The sequence below is a fragment of the Symphalangus syndactylus genome, chromosome 15, assembly GCF_028878055.3.
Source record: "Symphalangus syndactylus isolate Jambi chromosome 15, NHGRI_mSymSyn1-v2.1_pri, whole genome shotgun sequence".
NCBI classification, from domain to species: domain Eukaryota; kingdom Metazoa; phylum Chordata; class Mammalia; order Primates; family Hylobatidae; genus Symphalangus; species Symphalangus syndactylus.
In genome coordinates, this window is record NC_072437.2 from 26,026,028 (window position 1) to 26,045,965 (window position 19,938).

At 35.5% G+C, this 19,938-nt stretch overlaps 1 protein-coding gene across 1 annotated transcript in view; it reads right to left on the reverse strand.

The window, feature by feature from the left end:
- The window catches only part of LOC129463719 (UDP-glucose:glycoprotein glucosyltransferase 2-like), a 68,221-nt gene that overhangs the window by 37,618 nt on the left and 10,665 nt on the right, over window positions 1-19,938 (reverse strand). The window contains exons 5-10 of the mRNA XM_055244442.2: window positions 19,631-19,726; window positions 15,932-16,034; window positions 12,946-13,025; window positions 9,553-9,742; window positions 2,748-2,906; window positions 2,336-2,421 (exon numbers count right to left, since the gene is read on the reverse strand). Coding sequence (XP_055100417.2) covers window positions 2,336-2,421; window positions 2,748-2,906; window positions 9,553-9,742; window positions 12,946-13,025; window positions 15,932-16,034; window positions 19,631-19,726 — 714 coding nt within the window. The remainder of the gene's footprint in view (window positions 1-2,335; window positions 2,422-2,747; window positions 2,907-9,552; window positions 9,743-12,945; window positions 13,026-15,931; window positions 16,035-19,630; window positions 19,727-19,938) is intronic.

The window sequence follows — 19,938 nt, forward strand, 5'->3', positions numbered from 1 at the left end:
GGGCTCAGGCAATCCTCCCACCTTGGCCTCCCAAAGTGCTAGGATTACATGTGTGAACTACCATGCCTAGCCTAAGTGTAAATTTAAAGTTTCTAGGAACTGTCCAATTGTTCAAAAGTGGTTGTACCATTCTACATACCCAATGGAAGTGAAAAACAGCTCCTGTTACTCCATATCCTCACCAACACTTGATACTGTCATTCTTTTTATAAAGTTAGTCATTTTAATAGATATGTGGCATATCTCGTGGTTTTAATGTAGATTTTCTTAATGACTAACAGTGTTAAATACATTCTGTACTTATCCATATATCTTCTTTGGTAGAGTGTCTGTTCAAGACTTTTGCACATTTTTTATCTGGTTATTTGTTGTCATATTGAGTTCTGATAGTCTTTATATATTCTGTATATAAATTCTTTGTCAGATATATGCTTTGCAAAGATTTTCTCCCAGTCTGTGGATTGTCTTTTCATTCTCTTTTTCAGTCATTTACATAAACCCTTTTAGTGTGAATATTAACGCATTCTGCAATACAAATGATGTTTAATAAAGGGCTTTCTCAGATCCTGCTGGGATATACGTCATAATATACGATATGTGTACTGTATTAACTTTCCAAACGAAAAACTTCTAAACTCTAAAACACATATGGCCCTAAGAGTTTTAGATGGGAGATGTGCATGTCTACCCTCTTCCTGGAATGTTCCATCTATGGTATGACTAGTAACTTCCTATTAATTCTTCAACTCTCTTGAGGTACTATATCATCTCTAATGTCAATACTGACTTCCTCCTACCCACCTCTACCACAGAACTAAGCATCCCTGTCTCTGTGTGCATAAGCCATTAAGCACATTTATTAACTGACACTATGAGCTAGGTACAGTATAAAATAAAGGGGAAAGAGTGGTGAAAAAAGATACCGTAACCCCTACTCCTATATTATCTTTGTTGAGTACAATGTGTGGTATAATAAAAGGTGCTCAGTAAGTATTTATTGAAAGCAATGAAATCTAGAGATATTTATTAAGGGCATAAAAAAGACTTTATCAAGAGTTGGCAAACTATGGCCAGTAAACCAAATCAGGTTTATGGTGTATTTTTTTAATAGCCCTAAGCTAAAACTGATTTTTATACTTTAAAATAATTGTTAAAAAAAATTTTGACAAAGACCACATGTGCTCTCAAATGAACAAAAATACTTACTTTTGGCTCCTTACCAAAAAAGTGTGATGACTCCTGCTTTCTACTATGGCTCACTGATCAACAGGAAAATTATTGTGCAAAAAAAAATTCCAAACTGAATATAACCGAAGGATAATGGTGTTGTTATGTAAGATATAACGTATACTATATTATCATTAAATGATCAAAATATCAATTATGCTGGTACAGGGAAAAGTCTAAGAGCCTGAATTTGTGGGGGTGGGCCTGGCATTGGGGCTGGGCAACAGCCCGGGGCTTCTGGGGTAGGCCTGGTGGTTGGGCAGGCTTGGAAATTGAATCTACCAGGCAGATTTGGAGCTTGGGGCTACAGGATCTGGCAGCTCAGTCTTCTGGTACCAGCATTAAGTGGGGGCTGTGAGGCCTACCTGGCTTTGGGTTTTACTGGGGTGAGCATGGTTTTGGGGTCCAAGGCAAAGTCTGCTGCTCACTTCCCTCTCCTTCCTCCAAGGGGGTATCTCTCCAGCTGTGCTGTATCAGGTGGAGGAAGGAGTGATGCATGTAATGTAAATTATCCTACACTCTTCAATGTGTCTTTCTTATTTCTGTGCTACACTGCAGCGCTGTAACAGCTCACCTTGTTCCTTAGTTTTTATTAAGGTAGTTTCATGTGTGGAGTGGATAGTTGTTCAAATTGATGTTTCTGCATGGGTATGAGCACCGGAATGTCCTATTTTGCCCTCTTGCTGATGTTCAGACCTAACCCAGTCATCACTTTTTTTTTTTTTTTTTGAGACAGAGTCTTGCTCTCTGTCCCGGATTGGAGTGCAGTGGTGCGGTCTCTGCTCACTGCAACCTCCGCCTCCCAAAGGTTCGAGCAATTCTTGGGCCTCAGCCTCCTGAATAGCTGAAGTTACAGGTGTGTGCCACCATGCCTGGCAAATTTTTGTATTTTTAGTACAGACGGGGTTTTGCCATGTTGGCCAGGCAGGTCTTGAACTCCTGGCCTCGTGATCTGCCTGCCTCGGCCTACCAAAGTATTGGGATTGCAGGCTTGAGCCACTGTGCCACGCCAATCTTAACACTTTAATTGTTGTTTTGATTATCTTGGTTGTATTACACTAAAAACGTATTTATGTGTAAAAATTTAAAAGCAGTCTGCATAACTCACCCAACTATTTGATAAATATCTTCAGATTTTCCTTGGTGTAACCTCAGTATCCAAGCACCTGGGTTTGCTTTTAATTGAAAATACCCCTTTTAAGATGAGAAAAAAATAATCATTGAGTAATATGACTAAAAACCATCGAATTGCTCATGAATACACGAATGATCCAAGAAAGTATTTACTAACTGTAGAATGAATAAATTCTATAAATCAATTCCAAGAGATTTTACAATAACCTGTTAAAAAATTATGAAAGTATGATTTTCCCCATTTTTGTTTTATCTTATTCAAAGATTCAATTTTGTTTTCTGCAAACTGTTCAGCAACAGCAGAATAAAGATTATTTCATTTTACTCTTAGGAAAACAGAGAATTTCACCAAAACATCAAATTAAATATCATCAAATAATACTTACATGATTGGCCATCATTATTGTATCAACCACAACAGGTTTATTTTTTGTGCCTAGTGTGAACTGCAGACCCCGAGGAGGCTGTTCGGTCACTTTATCAAAGCATTGTCCTTCCAGTAGTAAGTATTCTAGTTCATATTCTGCTGTCACAGTTTTCTCACTCTGTGGAGGAAGTATGTCATTGTTTTTGGTGTTATGTAAAACTCATAATACAAAATTTTGAAATAAATGAATGTGATTATTTTAATATTGGCCAATGTATTTTGGTGGGTAACTTTAAGTCTTTGTTTTACACATGAGTGAATTCGTGAGTTGAATTGATTTCTTCAAGACAAAAAGCTTATGATAAACTTTTTCTTTTTCATGACATCAGCTTTATCTGAACCTCATGATATATGCACCAATATAACCAAGCAGGAAAGACGTGAACATGAGATTTAGATGGGAAATTCCTTAAAGAATCTGCTTCAGTTTGCTGTTGTCCTGAAGCTCCCACTTCAGACTTGACAAGAAAGCTAACTTACTATCTATTGGCTTTCTTGTAATTAAAAAATTAATGTCTATAATCAACTAATTATAAATTGATCAATATATTTTTAAAGTTAATTTTAAAAAATTAACAAAAATTAATTTTCCACTTCCAAAGTGGAAAGAAGAAAAAACAGAACGCACCTCAACAGAATAAACACTGATATAAACATCAACACACTGATTTCCATTTCTTGTCTTTATAAATTTTTTTATAAGAAAGTAACCTGCCTTTTCATTAAACATGGTTTTCTAAGAACATGTCTCTGTCTCTATAAACATCATTTTAAATGGCTGGACATTCCAGTTGTTTCTGGATTTTTCTCTATTGCAAATGTTATAATAAATATTATCAAGATAAAGCTTTTTCTCTACTTCATATGAACAGCATAACTAAACATGAAAATAAACAGTGATTTTCAGAGACAGAATTCTGTTGAGATTGAAGACAGCAATGTTACCTATATCTAATCTTATTTCACCATATTAGGTTTTCAACACTATTGTTTAGTGTGTTTAGGATATAGACTATTTGGATATATTCTGTATTGTATAGTTGTTTTCCTTGACTGCAATTATCTCAGAAATAATTACAATATTTGTTTACAGCATTTCTTTCTTGATTCTTGTTATTTTACTGCTTTTAAGAACAAAAAATAAGTAACTTCTTTGAAGACAGTATTTATTTCAACAACTTTAGTTGAATTCTGAATTAGTTGTTGAATTTACTATTCTAGTGATAAACTTTATATAATTTATTAACCTATTTCCAGAGTCTTTATAGCAATTTACTTGACTGGAAAGATTTCCATGGGATAGTCTCAGAATAATATGAGAATGTTAAAAATTAGAAAAAGATTGTAGAGATCATGTAGTTCAACACCCTCACTTTACAGACAAGGAAGCTATACACCAAAGTGACTATAAAGTAAAGCTTAATTATTTTATTATGAATTAGATACTAGGGAAGAGTCTAAATACACTTACCCAGTTTGTGAATAACAGTATCTTCTTAATTTTATAATATATTAATGTGAAAATTTCTCTTGTTCCTATATATTTATAAAACAGACTTCAATTCTGTTGACTTATTCAAACCACAACATAAAAACATAGCCAATCCCTTTTCCAAAGAGTTCTTTCTAGTGAATATTTTAAGTTTTCATAGAGGTGATTTAAGTTAAATTAGTTCCTATTTTCAAAGCTCATTTATTTATTTATTTGTTTGTTTGTTTGTTTGTTTGTTTGTTTGAGACAGGGTCTCACTCTGTTGCCCAGGCTGGAGTACAGTGGCACGATCTCGGCTCACTGCAACATTTGCCTCCCGGGCTTAAGCGATTCTCCCACCTCAGTCTCCCGAGTAGCTAGGATTACAGGTATAGGCCACCACTCTGAGCTAATTTTTTGTACTTTTAGTAGAGACGGGGTTTCACCATGTGGGCCAGGCTGGTCTTGAACTCCTGACTTCAAGTGATCTGCCCATCTTGGCCTCCCAAAGTGCTGAGATTATAGGTGTGAGCCACTGCACCTGGCCACAAAGCTCATTTTTAGCAAAAATATGAAAGTTAGTGATTTTTTGATGCTTATGTTTCCATCTTCCCTTTACATGTTTATTTTGTTTTAAATGTTGTTGATACCAGACATAAATTTAGTAGCTTTCAAATATAACCTTGAGAATGTATTAATTTTTTTATTATACTTTAAATTCTGGGGTACATGTGCAGAACGCACAGGTTTGTTACATAGGTACACACACGCCATGGTGGTTTGCTGCACCCATCAACCTGTCATCTACATTAGGTATTTCTCCTAATGCTATCCCTTCCCCTAGCCCCCCGGCCCCACGACAGCCCCGGTGTGTGATATTCCCTTCCCTGTGTCCATAGAACATATTAATTTTTCTAATACGATATTAATTGCATTGTTCTTCTGTAGCTGAATAGCTGTCTTCCTTTAAGAAAAGGTTAAGTTTAATTATAAAGATTAACATTTGGGTTTGTTAACAATTGTCTGTAAATATATTAATCTAGTATTTTTGTTGCTATTGAACGTGATTTTGTGTAACTGCAGACACATTTTCCCAAGTTATTAATAGCAAAGCTATAACACATATCTTGATCTGTGATCTGAACTCTGACAAGCTATCTGATAGTGGAGATGGATAAATGATAGTACATCTTTTCTTGCATCTTATCTCAACGCAGGTGAAGGCTGAACTTAATGACTTTAGTGCAATCTGAACTTTAAGAAACTATTCAGGACTCGGCAAAAATCCAAGAGAAAGTTTAAGGAATTAGTTTTAGATAATTTGGTGGTTTGAGGCATATAAGGTACGGTAGTCTTCCTTTATCTGTGGTTTCTCTTTGTACAGTTTCAGTTACCCTCAGTCAACCATGGTCCAAAAATAAGTGGAAAATTCCAGAAATAAACAATTCATAAGTTTTAAACTGTGCACTGAGTATTGTAATGAAATCTCGCATGACAGTGCTTGTGTTCAAGGAACCCTTATTTCACTTAGTGACCCCAAAGCACAAGAGTAGAGGATGATGACCTACTTTTATAATTGTTCTATTTATTATTAGCTACTAAGGTTAATCTCTACTGTGCCTAATTTATGAATTAACTCTTATCATAGGTAGGTACGTATATAAAAAAACAAAACATGGCCGGGCGCAGTGGCTCATGCCTGTAATCCCAGCACTTTGGGAGGCCGAGGTGGGTGGATCACAAGGCCAGGAGATCAAGACCATCCTGGCTAAGACGGTGAAACCCCATCTCTACTAAAAATACAAAGAATTAGCCGGGCGTGGCGGTGGGCACCTGTAGTCCCAGCTACTTGGGGGGCTAGGACAGGAGAATGGCATGAACCCGGGAGACGGAGCTTGCAGTGAGCTGGAGCTTGCAATGAGCCGAGATCGCGCCACTGCACTCCAGCCTGGGCAACAGAGCAAGACTTCACCTCAAAACAAAACAAAACAAAACAAAAACAAACAAAAAAACAAAACACTGTATATAAGGTTAGGTACTATGTGTGGTTTCAGGTATCCACTGAGTGGGTGGGGGTATCTTAGACAAATCCCTTGTGGATTAAGGGAGACTTCCACAGTACAAGTCTTCTGACATATAAATATTCAAGTTTGTTAAGGTTTTGTTTAAATTTCTAAGTTTTGCAGAAGGGACAGAACTCTTCACTGCAAATGTGACCTTTTCCCAAATTTTGTAAGTGTTTGATGGTTGGAGATATAAATTTCATATATTATGCACTGAGAGGATAAACTGAGCCTAAGATGAACAGTGTTCATCTAATTCATAATATAGTATTATTTAGGATCTATAGCATATCTCTGGCAATCAAACAGAAATTCCTTCACAATTATATTTGTAATGCATATATCAATAAATGTCAATAAAACTGATACCAAAATTATTTATGTTTCAGAGGGATTAATGCATTTTTCTGTGAATTCATTTTAACAGAGCCATATCCTATTCCTGTTAGCAATCTTTTATTTATTGCATCTTCTCTTGCCTTGGTAACCACCATTGTTGTTCCAGGTATTTTGACATCTTTCATACATATATATATATATATATATGCTGTGATAAAATATAATTAGAGAGTCTTTGGATGCAGTTCTAACAATAAGTGCTGAGAAGAGCAACACATCTGAACTCCAGGTAAAAGTAACTGTCTCACTTTTAGCTTTTTTTTTTTTTTTTTTTTGAGATAGAATCTCGCTCCGTCACCCAGGATGGAGTGCCATGGCACAATCTTGGCTCACTGCGACCTCTGCCTCCTGGATTCAAGCAATTCTCCTGCCTCAGCCTCCCGAGTAGCTGGTATTACATTCGCGTGCCACCATGCCCGGCTAATTTTTCTATTTTTAGTAGAGATGGGGTTTCACCATGTTGGTCAGGCTGGCCTCAAACTCCTGATCTCATGAGCCACCCGCTTTGGACTCCCAAAGTGCTGGGATTACAGGCGTGAGCCACCGTGCCCGGCCTAGCTTTCTTAATCATTTTTGTCACCTTTAATTATGAAATTAATGCTGGTTGTGCAATAATGTCAATGTAGTGACAATCACGTGAACAAAGTCCTGCCAAGGGAGAATTTTCCCAGATCAAGTTTCTTCCAGGTGTTTGTATAGTGTTTGGGAATTAGTTGTAAACAGGAATATTTGCACAAGTTAGTATTATATGGTGGTAAATCTCTCATTGTTAGTCTCATTTTTGCCAGAGTGTACGTACTTTTCCCCTTTATCTAAAAATCCTTTCTACTATACCAAATGCCTTTGTTATTTTTCCAGGATGGTTGCAGAATATTTTAAGTATGTATAGCACACAATGAACAAGATGAGCCTGAGGGGTAGTTAACTTTTACAGATGCTAGAATTTATAATCTCCTTTTGTTTATTCACCTAAACTATGAAGACACAGGAAATTTTCCTTCATCCTAGTCTTCTAACTTCAGAGTTAGAGCTAGTGTTCATCTGAACAACTTCTAAAAAGACGCTATTAGATTTGACACTCAATACAAAAAAAAGTTTTACTTAATCTCCATCAGCTGTTGAATAGCTGCTGAAATTTTCACCAGCAGACTCAATTTAAAATCTTTCCTAAGCTGTACTAATTTCTCCCACTAGAAACACTTCACACTTTTGGATAGCATGTTTAAAAGTTACCTTATTGAGTATATTGCCACACTCTCTTCATGAAGAATTCCAGACTATATTAAGAGATCTGACTGATCATGGAAAAAACAGCGATTTTTTCTTTCACTTCTTGTAAGATTCATTTGTTAAGTTTTTCTCATTAATGCTATTAGTTTGCTGCCTTTTCTCTAAATTTGAAGGACTGATATTAGAAGATGGTTATGACTGAGTTTTAGGTTCTTTTTTAGGTGGGTCCAGTTGGGAGTGATGGGGAGTATGTTACAGAAAAGTGATTTAGGATCCCACAGAATCCACACACGAGTGGATCAAAATAAACTTTCCTAGAAGGAAAATCTTTAGGCAAAAGATAGTGCATAAGAAGCATGAGAAATAAACATTATAAACAATCTTAACCAAATTATTACAGGTAAATGTTTATGCTTCAGTCAAGGCAATGGCTATATTCTACAGGAGGTATCAGACACAAAGAGCTGGAAATAGGTCAGAGGGAGGACAATAAGGAGAAGCAAGTATTTTTTCCTCATTTTCTGGATACCAAGTGATATGGTTTGGCTCTGTGTACCCACCCAAATCTCATGTCTAATTGTAATCCCCACGTGTCAGGGGAGGGCCCTGGTGGGAGGTGATTGGATCATGGGGGCAGATTTCCCCCTTGCTGTTCTCATGGTAGTGAATATTCATGAGGTCTGAAGGTGTCAAAGTGTGTGGCACTCCCCTCACACTCCTGCTGTCATGTGAGATGTGCCTGGCTTCTCCTTCCACCGTGATGCCATGGTTGTTTCTGGAGGCCTCCCTAGCCATGCGAAACTGTGAGTTAATTAAGCCTCTTTTCTTTTTAAATTATCCAGTCTTAGACAGTTCTTTATAGCAGTGTGAAAACAGACTACCACACGTATCTTAAATTCTTCCAAAATGCTTCCCTTTTTTGTGGTTTCTGAATTCCTTTTCTCATTCTAGATTCAATGTTTAAAAGACTCAGTTTAATACTTTCTTTCTGCGCTGTGAATTACAACAGCTGAGGAAGAGAAGTCTGACTACTCACTAGACAAGGGTCATACAGGGGGTGATGAGAAGCAGGTATACCTGGCCTGTAGTATACCGCAAATTTTGTTTCCTACTTTCTACCCTAATGTAGTTAGAACTACTTTCTCTGGCTATGAGCTGTGAGGCCAAAAAAAAAAAAAAAAAAAAAACACCAACAAAAAAAACACCAACAACAAAACAATTTTGGGTGAAATTTGCTCTCTGAGTTAAAAAACTAAACTTGAAGAGCAAAATAAGTACTTGTACTAAGTTGCCAAGTGTTCCTCTCCATATTTTTGACATTGCTCATCTTAGAGAAATGTCTTTGCAAGCTAGTAGTCTGAGGCAAAAAGAAAGAAAGAAAAAATGTAAAGACACCTAGGAACTTGGAAGACTCGAGAAGCTGAGTTTAGAAATTAGAAAAACTTAAAAATCAAAGGAAAGGTTGGATCAGGACCTAGAATCATAAAAAAGAATATTCTGGTTAACATTCATAGTATGATTGCTCACTTGCTACAATTGTAATAGCTGATAAGAATTTATCCTGTTTCTCTCTCTTTATATGACTATACGCAATAACTTACATCCTTTAAGTGAATATTATCAAGGTCACAGTTGCTGTGTACTGTTTCAACCAACCAGCCTTCTGGAGTAATCATGTTGAGGATTAGGAGGGGTGATTCAGGAATATCCAAAAATTTTGCCACTGGTCCAAGAGAAGAAACGTCATTAGCCCCTGACATCAGTTCTGGTTCCAGAACAAAACGGTAAAAGCTGTTAATAAAACATAAAAATACATAATGTGACCAAAACTGAGATTTTTCTTTTAAAATATTTTTAAAATTGAAAATGGCTTAATGATCTGACCAGAAGTCTACAATCAAAAAGACTAAGGTGCATTATACTGCAGAAAAATTAATGCTTGTAAGAAATAGACAATCATTATTTTGTTGACACTACTATCTAAGTCTATGTATATTATCTACCATTGTTAACTAGTCCTTAATGAACATGATTAGAATCCCTTTAAGATGTACCTGACTTATGCAGGTTCTAGGAGTTTATGATCTGTTATTGTATTATGATTTGTATGCATCCTCCTTCAAATCTGACCATGGTCTATTTTTCAGCTATTTTATTAACTTTTACCACCACTAATAATATGAAGAGAAATGGTAGGAAACAAGTGAAATTCAAGCTGAAATTCTAGTACCACTTTTAAAAGCTCAACTAAAAACAAACAGGATTAAGCTGAAAGCAACTGCTTAATAGCACTTTTAGACTTAACTTCAGTTTTGCTGTATTTTAACCTCATCCTTCAATACTGTGCACAGAATTATTATGTTATGCTATCAAGGCTAGTGGCTTTTACTATTTTGAGACTGCAGTCAAGGTGTCAGCTGTGCTGTAGTTCTCTCCAGGCTCAACAAGGGTAGGATCTACTTCCAGGTTCATCTAGTTCCTCAAGGGCTGTCTGAATGAGGACAGCAGCTCCTTGCTGGTAGTTGTCTGCAGACTGCTCGCAGTTACTTCCCAAAAAGGCATCTCCAACATGCTTCAAAAGAGAAGCACACAGAAGAGCCACAGAGAGAGAATGTCAGCAAGACAAAGTCACAGTCTTTCATAACCTAATTGTAGAAGGGAAATTCCATCACTTTCGCCATATTTTGTTTTATGAGAGCCAAATCACTAGGTCTAGCCCTCACTCCAGGAGAACTTTCAGAGTGTGAGTCCCAGGCACTGGTGATCACTGGGAGCCATGTTATGCAGATAGACAAAGAAAATAAAAAGAGGAGAAACAGGAGAGAATACAGTCAGGAAGTAAATGTTCAAAACAAATTCCTGCTGCAGTGGAAATATCAAAGAAAAGTATTCTCTGAATGTTGTAAGGAGCAATTTCTTTGTGATTTAGTAAATACAATTTCAGTGGCAAAGAGAAAGTTAAAGAGAAACTGCAGTGGAAGGTACAGTGAATGAGATATGAAGACAGAGTCTGACCATCTTTGAAGAAATTTAAGAAGGAATGAAGAAGAGGGAAAAAAAGACTCTAGAGGAGAGAAAGTTAAGGGAGCAACTTTTAAAAAAACTGAGTAACTTTAAGGACTGAAAGAAAAAAGCTAGTATAGAGATTAAAGATCCAAAAGAGAGAATATGTGATATAGCAAGGATCCAGAACAAACAGGAAAGCATGAGATCAAAACAGAGAGGGAATGTTTACCTAAAAAAGAAGAAAGATGCCTCATTCTTTCCCTGCAATACAGGAAGGCTGAGGAAGTACGGCAGTTAAGAGTAATAAGTTGAGGGGATTCCTGCCCTTAACCTGTGTCATCTCTGAGAAGAATAAATTTACTAAAAGGAAAGGCCTGGGAATAAATGTGTATGCTAGATTGCTTGATATATGCTACTGAGTCAATAAGATTCTGTTGAACTACCAGATAAAAAAATAACTGTATACTCTAGTACATTATTTCATTTAGAAAAGTCAATTCTTTCCCTCCCAGTAGATTATGCTTGCTTATATGTTCAGTAATCCTATTCTTTATTATATAATGTGATGTTTTACAGAGAGGATCCCTACTCCTGTGAATAAAAATCCTGTACTCACGGAACTAACAAACCTTTCAATTAGCAGCTAAAAAATTTAAAGTTTTTGTTCAGATGTAAAAAGGCACGTGATAAAATTTAAAATACAAAAGATAAATGAGAAGCATAAAAACTCAATGAGATATATGGACAAGAGTCTTGAGGGACAATGAATAAGTCCTAAACTTTCACTTAAATTTCCCACATTTTCCATTTTATTGCTTTCCAACTATTAAAAATACTTAGGTTTAAAATGCCTGCTCTGGCTGGGCACAGTGGCTCATGCCTATAATCTCAGCACTTTGAGAGGGCAAGGCAGGTGTATCTCTTGAGGCCAGGAGTTCAAAACAAGCCTGGACAACATAGCAAGACCCCGTCTCTACAAAAATACAAAACAAAACAAAACAAAAAAACTGTGCGTGGTGGCATGCACCTGTAGTCCCAGTTACTCAGGAGGCTGAGGTGGGAGAATCACCTGAGCCTGAGAAGTCGAGGCGAGGCTACAGTGAACTGTGGTGGTGCCCCAGCCTGGACAATGGGAGTGAGAACCTGTCTCACAAAAAAAAAAAAAAAAAAAAAAGTTCTGCTCAAGGCAACATCTATAGTATGTCGGTTGTAACAAATACAATTTGAAAAGTAAACAAGGAATGAACAGAATGCTACCTTTCTGTCTTGTGTATGCATACATTTTTTGTTTAGAATTACATAATTAAATAATACAGAAATGAGCACATTAAAAAGTCTTAAAAAGCTATACTAGTGCAATGGCACATACTCTGTTTTCTGCCCAATGACGCATGAAGGAGAACTGAATATTCCTATCAATAAGAATGGCTCATAATGAATGACAGTGATTCTGATCCACAAAGAAGAGAAAGGGTGCATTTTTGTCCCCTCTTGAGAGAGAATGTTATTTCAACAGAAGAGTGTTAATGGGGAATATTTGTATATAATTATAAACAACACTTTTTTATATCTCTGGCAGGTTATTCTAAACTAATTGTATCCTAATGCCCCCAAATAGTAAATGTGATGATATAATAAAGATCATTTTGGTAATTCTGCTAAACCAAAAATGGTTTAATTCCACCTTATTTCCCATTGATATATTTCTAAATTGGTATTCCTAAATCACATTTCCAAAAATACCTATGAATAAATATAAATCAATGTAAATTTTGTAATTAGGTCAGATCACTTTGCTGAGTTAGGTTATTTTAATTTTTATATCAATTTTATGTCAGTTAAAGTTAGTAAATAGTCTGACCTTCTGACTTATTTCTGTGAAGCATCTTGTGAAGAAAAGAAAAAACCAGGTCCAGTAACAATGATTTTTTTTTTCTTCTCAGCATTTACAAATTTTTCAAAATGAAATTTTGTTCACTCAGACTCACCTGTCTAAAGGGGCTTCTGAAAGCCTGCCCCTACAGTTCCTGAACAACTTTATCTTCATGTTGATAATCTTGCCAAGTACCTATTGGAAAGAAATTCCCATGTTTGATATTAAATAATATTAATAGCTAATATTCATTATGTATTTACCACGTACCAGGTACTATATTAAAACTTTATGTTCATTATCTCACTTGATCCTTACAACGCCCTGCTAAAATAGTACTTTTGCAGTTTAGGTACAGAGACATTAATGTGCTCAAGGTCACACAGAAACTCACAGCACAGGCAAAATTTTAATCCAAACAGTTGATTTCAATGTCCCAGGGTTATGCTGCTTGCCCTTTGCCTAAAGTGACTTTTTTTCATAGTATCTAAATTTCCTTAGTATTGAAGAACAAGGAAAATAATTACTAGGACCTTGATCCGCAAATACAAAGTGGTGACCTTACAACAACATTGGCAGTATCCTGATTCTTTTGGGATTTGGAAGTTCTTGGCTACCTATAAATAAATACTTTCTTTTCATTTCCCTGGATCATAAGAAGTAGAGGAAGAATTACTAATTTTGATAGTCCCCATCTCCACATAGGTAACATGTCAGTGAAGATTCAAAAGCTATTAGATAACAAATGATATAGGTAAAGGGAGAAGTAACAAAACAAATACATGTAATAGAAAGGATACAGGCTTGATGAGAAATTAGAACATAAAGACTAAGGATTTAAGAGATTTGAGTTTCAATTCTTACTCTATCACTCATCATTATCTGCTACTCTGGAGGTCACTGAACCACTGTTTTTCTCAAGTGTTAGATGAGAAACTACCTATTTCTTCCAATAAATTATCCTTTTATAAAGTAAGAAATAAAGTGACTCAGAAATAAAGTATGCTATTATTACCAATGATGGAAACTGGAATGCAATTCCATATTTTATCTCTTTGTATAATTCCCTATTTCCCTATTTCTTTTCTTTCTTTTTTTTTTTTAAGAGACATAGTCCTGCTCTGTTGCTGAGGCTAGACTGCAGTGGTGTGATCATGGGTCACTGTTAACTTCAAACTCCTGGGCTCATCCAATTCTCCCACCTCAGCCTCCTGAGTAGTAACTATGACTACAAGTATGCAGCATCATGTTTGACTAATTTATTTATTTATTTATTTTGGAGACAGGGTCTTGCTATGTTGCCCAGGCTGGTCTTGAATTTCTCAAGTGATCTTCCTGCTTTGGCTAATTCCATATTTCTTACTCCTAAATTCTACTTTTATATAAAAAACTTACAAATTTAAGTAATTTTTTTTTGAATAATGACTCTTCATAGGAATAGGGATTTTGCATACTAAAAAGCATCATACTAGCTCCACTCCTTTCAGATGTGATGCTTTCTAAAGAATAATCTGAATAGTATATCTCAAGACATAAAAACTTGAAGGTATAACCAATGCTAAAAGAACAAATAGGTAAATAAGCTATGGTTTGTCCTACTCGTTTCATAAACTGAACAGCTAGAATGACAAAGTCTTTCCAAAATTATTTGTCTCCACTCATAGAATCTCATTTTCCAATGAGATTTGGCAGTGCACACTAAATTATAAAAAAAATTGCATTTTGAAATTTCGATATACAGCGAATCATATGCTTGATCACTTACATTTTCACCAGACTCAATATCTAATTACTTTTGCCTGTTTCAAAAGTGAAGTCAATTACCAAAGGAAAAATAGTTTGTAAAATTTTCAATATCACTAGAAAAACATACAGCCTTCTAATGGGACTAGCATATTCAAATTTAACTACTGAAAGCTGCATTCTAATTTGAATGTTTGAAATTCTAAGTAAAATGGTAAGCCACATAAGTCCTTTTGGAGACTGATATCTGTCTCTTCACATTTATTTTCCTCTTTCATAGGGAAAGAATTTCCAGGTTAATGCAGGACTTGTGGCCATAGTTTCCAGCCTCCCTTGTCATTCAGTGTACCCAGCCTGGGGACATTCTGGTCAGTGAGAAGTGATAGGACAGCATACATCTAACTTTGGGGTTGTGCTCTTATTCTCCCCTTCCTGCTGGCAGAAGTGCAGAGATGATGTTACGGCCTGACTGGTGATCTTAGGTGCTTCGTGACAGCTCAACAATGACACAGGCAGTGCCTGAGTCCCTCACACTGTGTAGCTGCCTTAGCAACCCCCAGGCAGCCTACACTTAGACCACGAGATGAAAGAAAGAAACTTCAGTCTTGAAAGTAGTGTTATTTTGGCCTTTGTTACAGCGGCCAAACCTATAGAATACAAACTCCATGTTTCCCCTTTCCTCAGCTTCACTTGTTTGGCTAACATTATTTATTATACTTTAAGTTTTATCCAATTAAGCTTAAGCTTCAGCTTCTCCAAAAGCCACACTTCACAACACATGAAAGACACCTGTATTAGTCTCCTCAGGCTAATATAACAAAACACCACAGATGGAGTGGTTTAAACAATAGAAATTTACTTTCTCACAGTTCTGGACGCTGGGAATTCCAAGATCAAGATGCCAGCTGATTTGGTTTCTGGGGAGAGCTCTCTTTCTAGTTTGCATGGGGCTAACACGTCACGTGTGCTCAAATAACCTCTTCTTTGTGAAGTCTCCCTCTCTTCATCTTTTAAGGCCACCAATCCTATTGGATTAGGGTCTCATCCATACAACCTCATTTAACCTTAATGATCCCCTTACAGCCCTATCTCCAGAGAGAGTCACATTGGGGGTTAGGGCTTAAAGTTCACTGAGACCTATTTCATGTGTTGAAATATGAATTTTGTGGGGAATACAATGCAGTTCACAGCAACACCCTGTGCACGGCTCCATCATTTCATTTTCTACATTGAAATATGACACTCTATTAAAACGGTGAAGAATCAAGAGCACAAACAGCTGATTATACTTGAAAACAGACTTGAAAAAATTATGAATTTAAAAACAAAAATATTTAGTCTAATTTACATTATCTTACAACCAATAACTGTGCCATTTTCTGTGCTTCTCTTGTTAATGGATCAACAATAGCAATGACATTGAAGAACATACCATTCTCTTGAGGATTCATCTTTATAACACTAAGAAAATAGAAAATAAGATGAAAGATGATGTGTTAAGTTTATACAAATAACTAATCATGATCTTAGCTATATAATTCTTATAAATTGTTTTCTTTCTCACTAAAATTGTAAAATACTGGTTATTTCACACAATGCTTGCAAATTTGAAAATCTGTTTTCAACAAATTACAAAACTGAAAAGAATGAGAGAAAATGAAGTAAGGTTTTATGAATGAAGTGATTTTTTAAAAGCCTTTCAAAGAATGATCCCATTAGTGTAAAAACTCTGATAATTTTAGGCCCTCAAAATTCTCATGGATTGTACAATTTAAAAAATAAAGCCAAGATGCTTTTGTGTTAGTGGAATATATTTCTTTAGATTTGAGAATAAAATTAACTATTCATACTTTATTAAATTTAGTATTTCAAAAAATCAATATACTGTAACAGGCAAGTTCATTAATCATACTTTATTTTGATCCCAGTCTTCCTCTCCTCACCTCATTCCCTCTGTCCTATCCGTTTTTATCTTTCACTGATAAAAGTTCTGAATTAGAAGATGGACTAGTTTTTTAAAGGGAAATGAGAAAATGATTAAAAGTACAGAATAGGCCAGAAGGAGACAGTCAATTCTACATTTAATATAATTAAAAGTTAACCGTGTATATTTGATTACAAGCAGAGAATATTCTACTGAATTACTGTTTTAACACTACAATCATGTAGGAAATATTTTTCTCAGATGTAGGATGAATTAATTATACATTTTACATATTACAAAGGAAAAAGGTTACCAAATCAAGAGGTACACATGTAGTTACAGGAATATTAGTTTCTTTGGCAGGAAAAGGCTTTCTGCAGTGAGAGGATTAATTGCTCAGCAATTTTTAAAAAAGCTAATATAAACACTTACTTCAAATACGGGTCATCTGAATACAAAACTGCAAGACATTTTATTTTCTATGCAGTTGACGATTTAATTATCTTAAAATAAGAGGGGCATAGTCAGACAACAGACCTTAATGGATAATTATTGCTAGACCTAAGAGCCACAAATCAGACATTCTGCTATTAAAGTGACTTTCAACAATTGTTGCTTCCTGTAGTTACCTTGGTGAAAATTTTACAAATTACTATCCTACTTTGTAACACCACTCAAAACTGGTCATTTTATGTATGCTGTATGAGATGATGTAATTATGGCTTCAGTATGCATCTGTTTACTGCTGCTTTTTTCTCCCAGACTACTGCTAATTCTATGAAGTTGTATGAAGCAGAATTCCATAGTCCCCACCATCTGATTATACATGTACAAGACAGTTTTCTGAGTAGAATCCTGAGCCCACTAGTAGGTAGTACAGTGACTAACCCAATAATAGAACAGAACATCCTATTTCTCATGCAATATTAACAACAAGATGCTAACTACCACCTATTTAAGGAAACAGATTTGTACTCAATTGCCAGAAAACTATTGATACACTTCATGTCATTAGCCAGAAGAATACTGTCAAGCACAGTGACAGTTAATTAATTATTAAAGCCCATGTCAGAAAAAAAAAGGGTGAAGAACTGCTTAGGTATACACAGTTAATCAACTCTTACAGATATATTGAACACATTTCAAACAGGCTGTTGCAATAGAAAACTCCGAGTTGAATTTTGTTACGATACTGTTAACCTATCTATAAAATAGGTCAAGTAATCTACCTTAAGAATATTGAAAACACTGTTCATTATATAGCATCCTCTTTATAAAGGCTCCTGGGAGAAATTCTCTGTCCTCCCTCTCCTAAGAATAATTACATTTCACCTGAACACCTAGTTTGTCTTCCTCTCATGAACTTGGGAACTGTATAAACTGGAAAACTTGGAGCCAAATTCATGGTATGCTCATGACAGGAAGGTCATTATTGCCGCAGCCTGCAAGGCTTCCTTCAAGACCTCATAGTTTCTCACACAACTTACATTCAATGTTGGAAGTTCCTGGGATGATGGGGTGAGTAGTTAGGATTGCTATTTTTGCCTTTGTCTAAGATGTTAGAAGAATGTCAAATCCACAGAGTCTAAATGGAAGGGAATAGGCTAATATAGAGATCTTTCAGGGCTGGGGAAAAAATATAACTGTTTTTTCTCATTTTTCACTTTATTCCAGATTTCAATATACTCCTACTCTTTTCTTTCTCCTTTTGCAAACTTTCTAATTTAAGTTACTTTGTCAAATTTAAATTTTCTTAATAAGCCAATTTAAATTTTTAAAAGTTGGAATTAAGATCAAACATATCAATACAGAAATAATGGATTTATAACAAGTGTTTTAACATATTTAATTATAAATGACTCCCTATAGACATAGAAGCAGAATGGCAAAGATGTAATGCTGTGTTTAAGTATACATATACATGTATACACACACATCTCTCTCTCTAAAAATCTGTGAATAAATATTTTAATGTGATTTTAGAAGTATATGCATATGCTCATGAAATATACAGATATAACTATGGAAATAATACTGATAATTCATAAATTCAAATGTAAAGTGACCTGAAGTATTTGCCCATCACTGTGGCATACTGTATTATCCTAATTATCAATTTCCAAAGGCTCACTGACATTTTCTAAAATTCAATAACAGAGTGTGACTTAAATGTAGAAATTTACATATAAATTTAACCGTATTTATAAAACATTATTTTTCCCTTGATAGGAAACAATGCTCTTTGACAGATAAAAAATGGTATTTCTAGAGAAAATTACTAAAGGTGGTAACTGTAAGACACTTGAGTGAGCTCAGGGAATCTTCAGTAGTATTTTTCAATAAGGCAGTTTACCTACTTTTACAATTAACGAGGCACTCTCATAGAGAATATGGGCATAGAAATCACATATGACAGTGATTAAACAGCCTTTTATTTCCATCCTACCACAGGAGCCTGACAGAGTAAATCCTCGGACCCTTGGTCCACTCAGCAGCTTTATAATGTGTCAACTCGACCAGGCTAAATCATATTTTCCAGAACGTTTCTTGCTTGGGCAGGCAACAAGAGAGATTCTCGGGAGATCTAGAGGACAGAGAGGCAGCAGCAGCAATTTTGCAGCTCACACCCTTGCTGCTGATTTCACCTTGCTGGCCTGAGGCAGCAGCTGGGCCTACAACAGTTCAGCTTTGCTTGGACCCTCCCTTCACTCCTCTGAACTCTTGCACATGCATGTGTGTTTAGCTTTGTGACAGAGGCCACCCTACATTTGATTAATCAGAACTCTTCAGTCACTTTACACATTGAAAATATAAAGATAATATTATTTACGACTATCTTGAGATACTGCAAAAATTACAAATGATCTTAAGCATAGAAGATATTAAAAATATGACAAATTATATCATGTTTAACTTACTTGAAATTTCGTACCCTCTCTCTCCATATATATTACCCTTTATTTACTAGAATATATAACTAACTGGAATTTATCTTCCTAATACTGTCAAATACATTTATTCCCTAATAAATAACTTTTAATTCTACCTTAAATTTTACCATGTTTTGAAAACAAATGGAAATAATTGCATGCATTAACAGAAAAACCACAAACAGATACGATTACATTCTTACCTGTGATTCTCCCTAAGAAATGTGACATCATATCGAGATGTACGCTTAGGCACAGAGGACATAAGGGCATCAACTTTCATAATAAAGTCACTCATGCTAGATAAGACAAACAGTGTATGAGTTTTTTGGAAAGAGTTCCATATTTCATGTTACAATTAATACTTCAAGAAAGGCTTTATATATCTGAACATGGTTAAATCTACCAAAGTAGACTGCAAAGGGAGACCTACGTATAATAGCATTTCTCTAAAACAGTCACAGCCTTCAACACAATAAACACCAATAATGGATATTTACATATGAAGCAA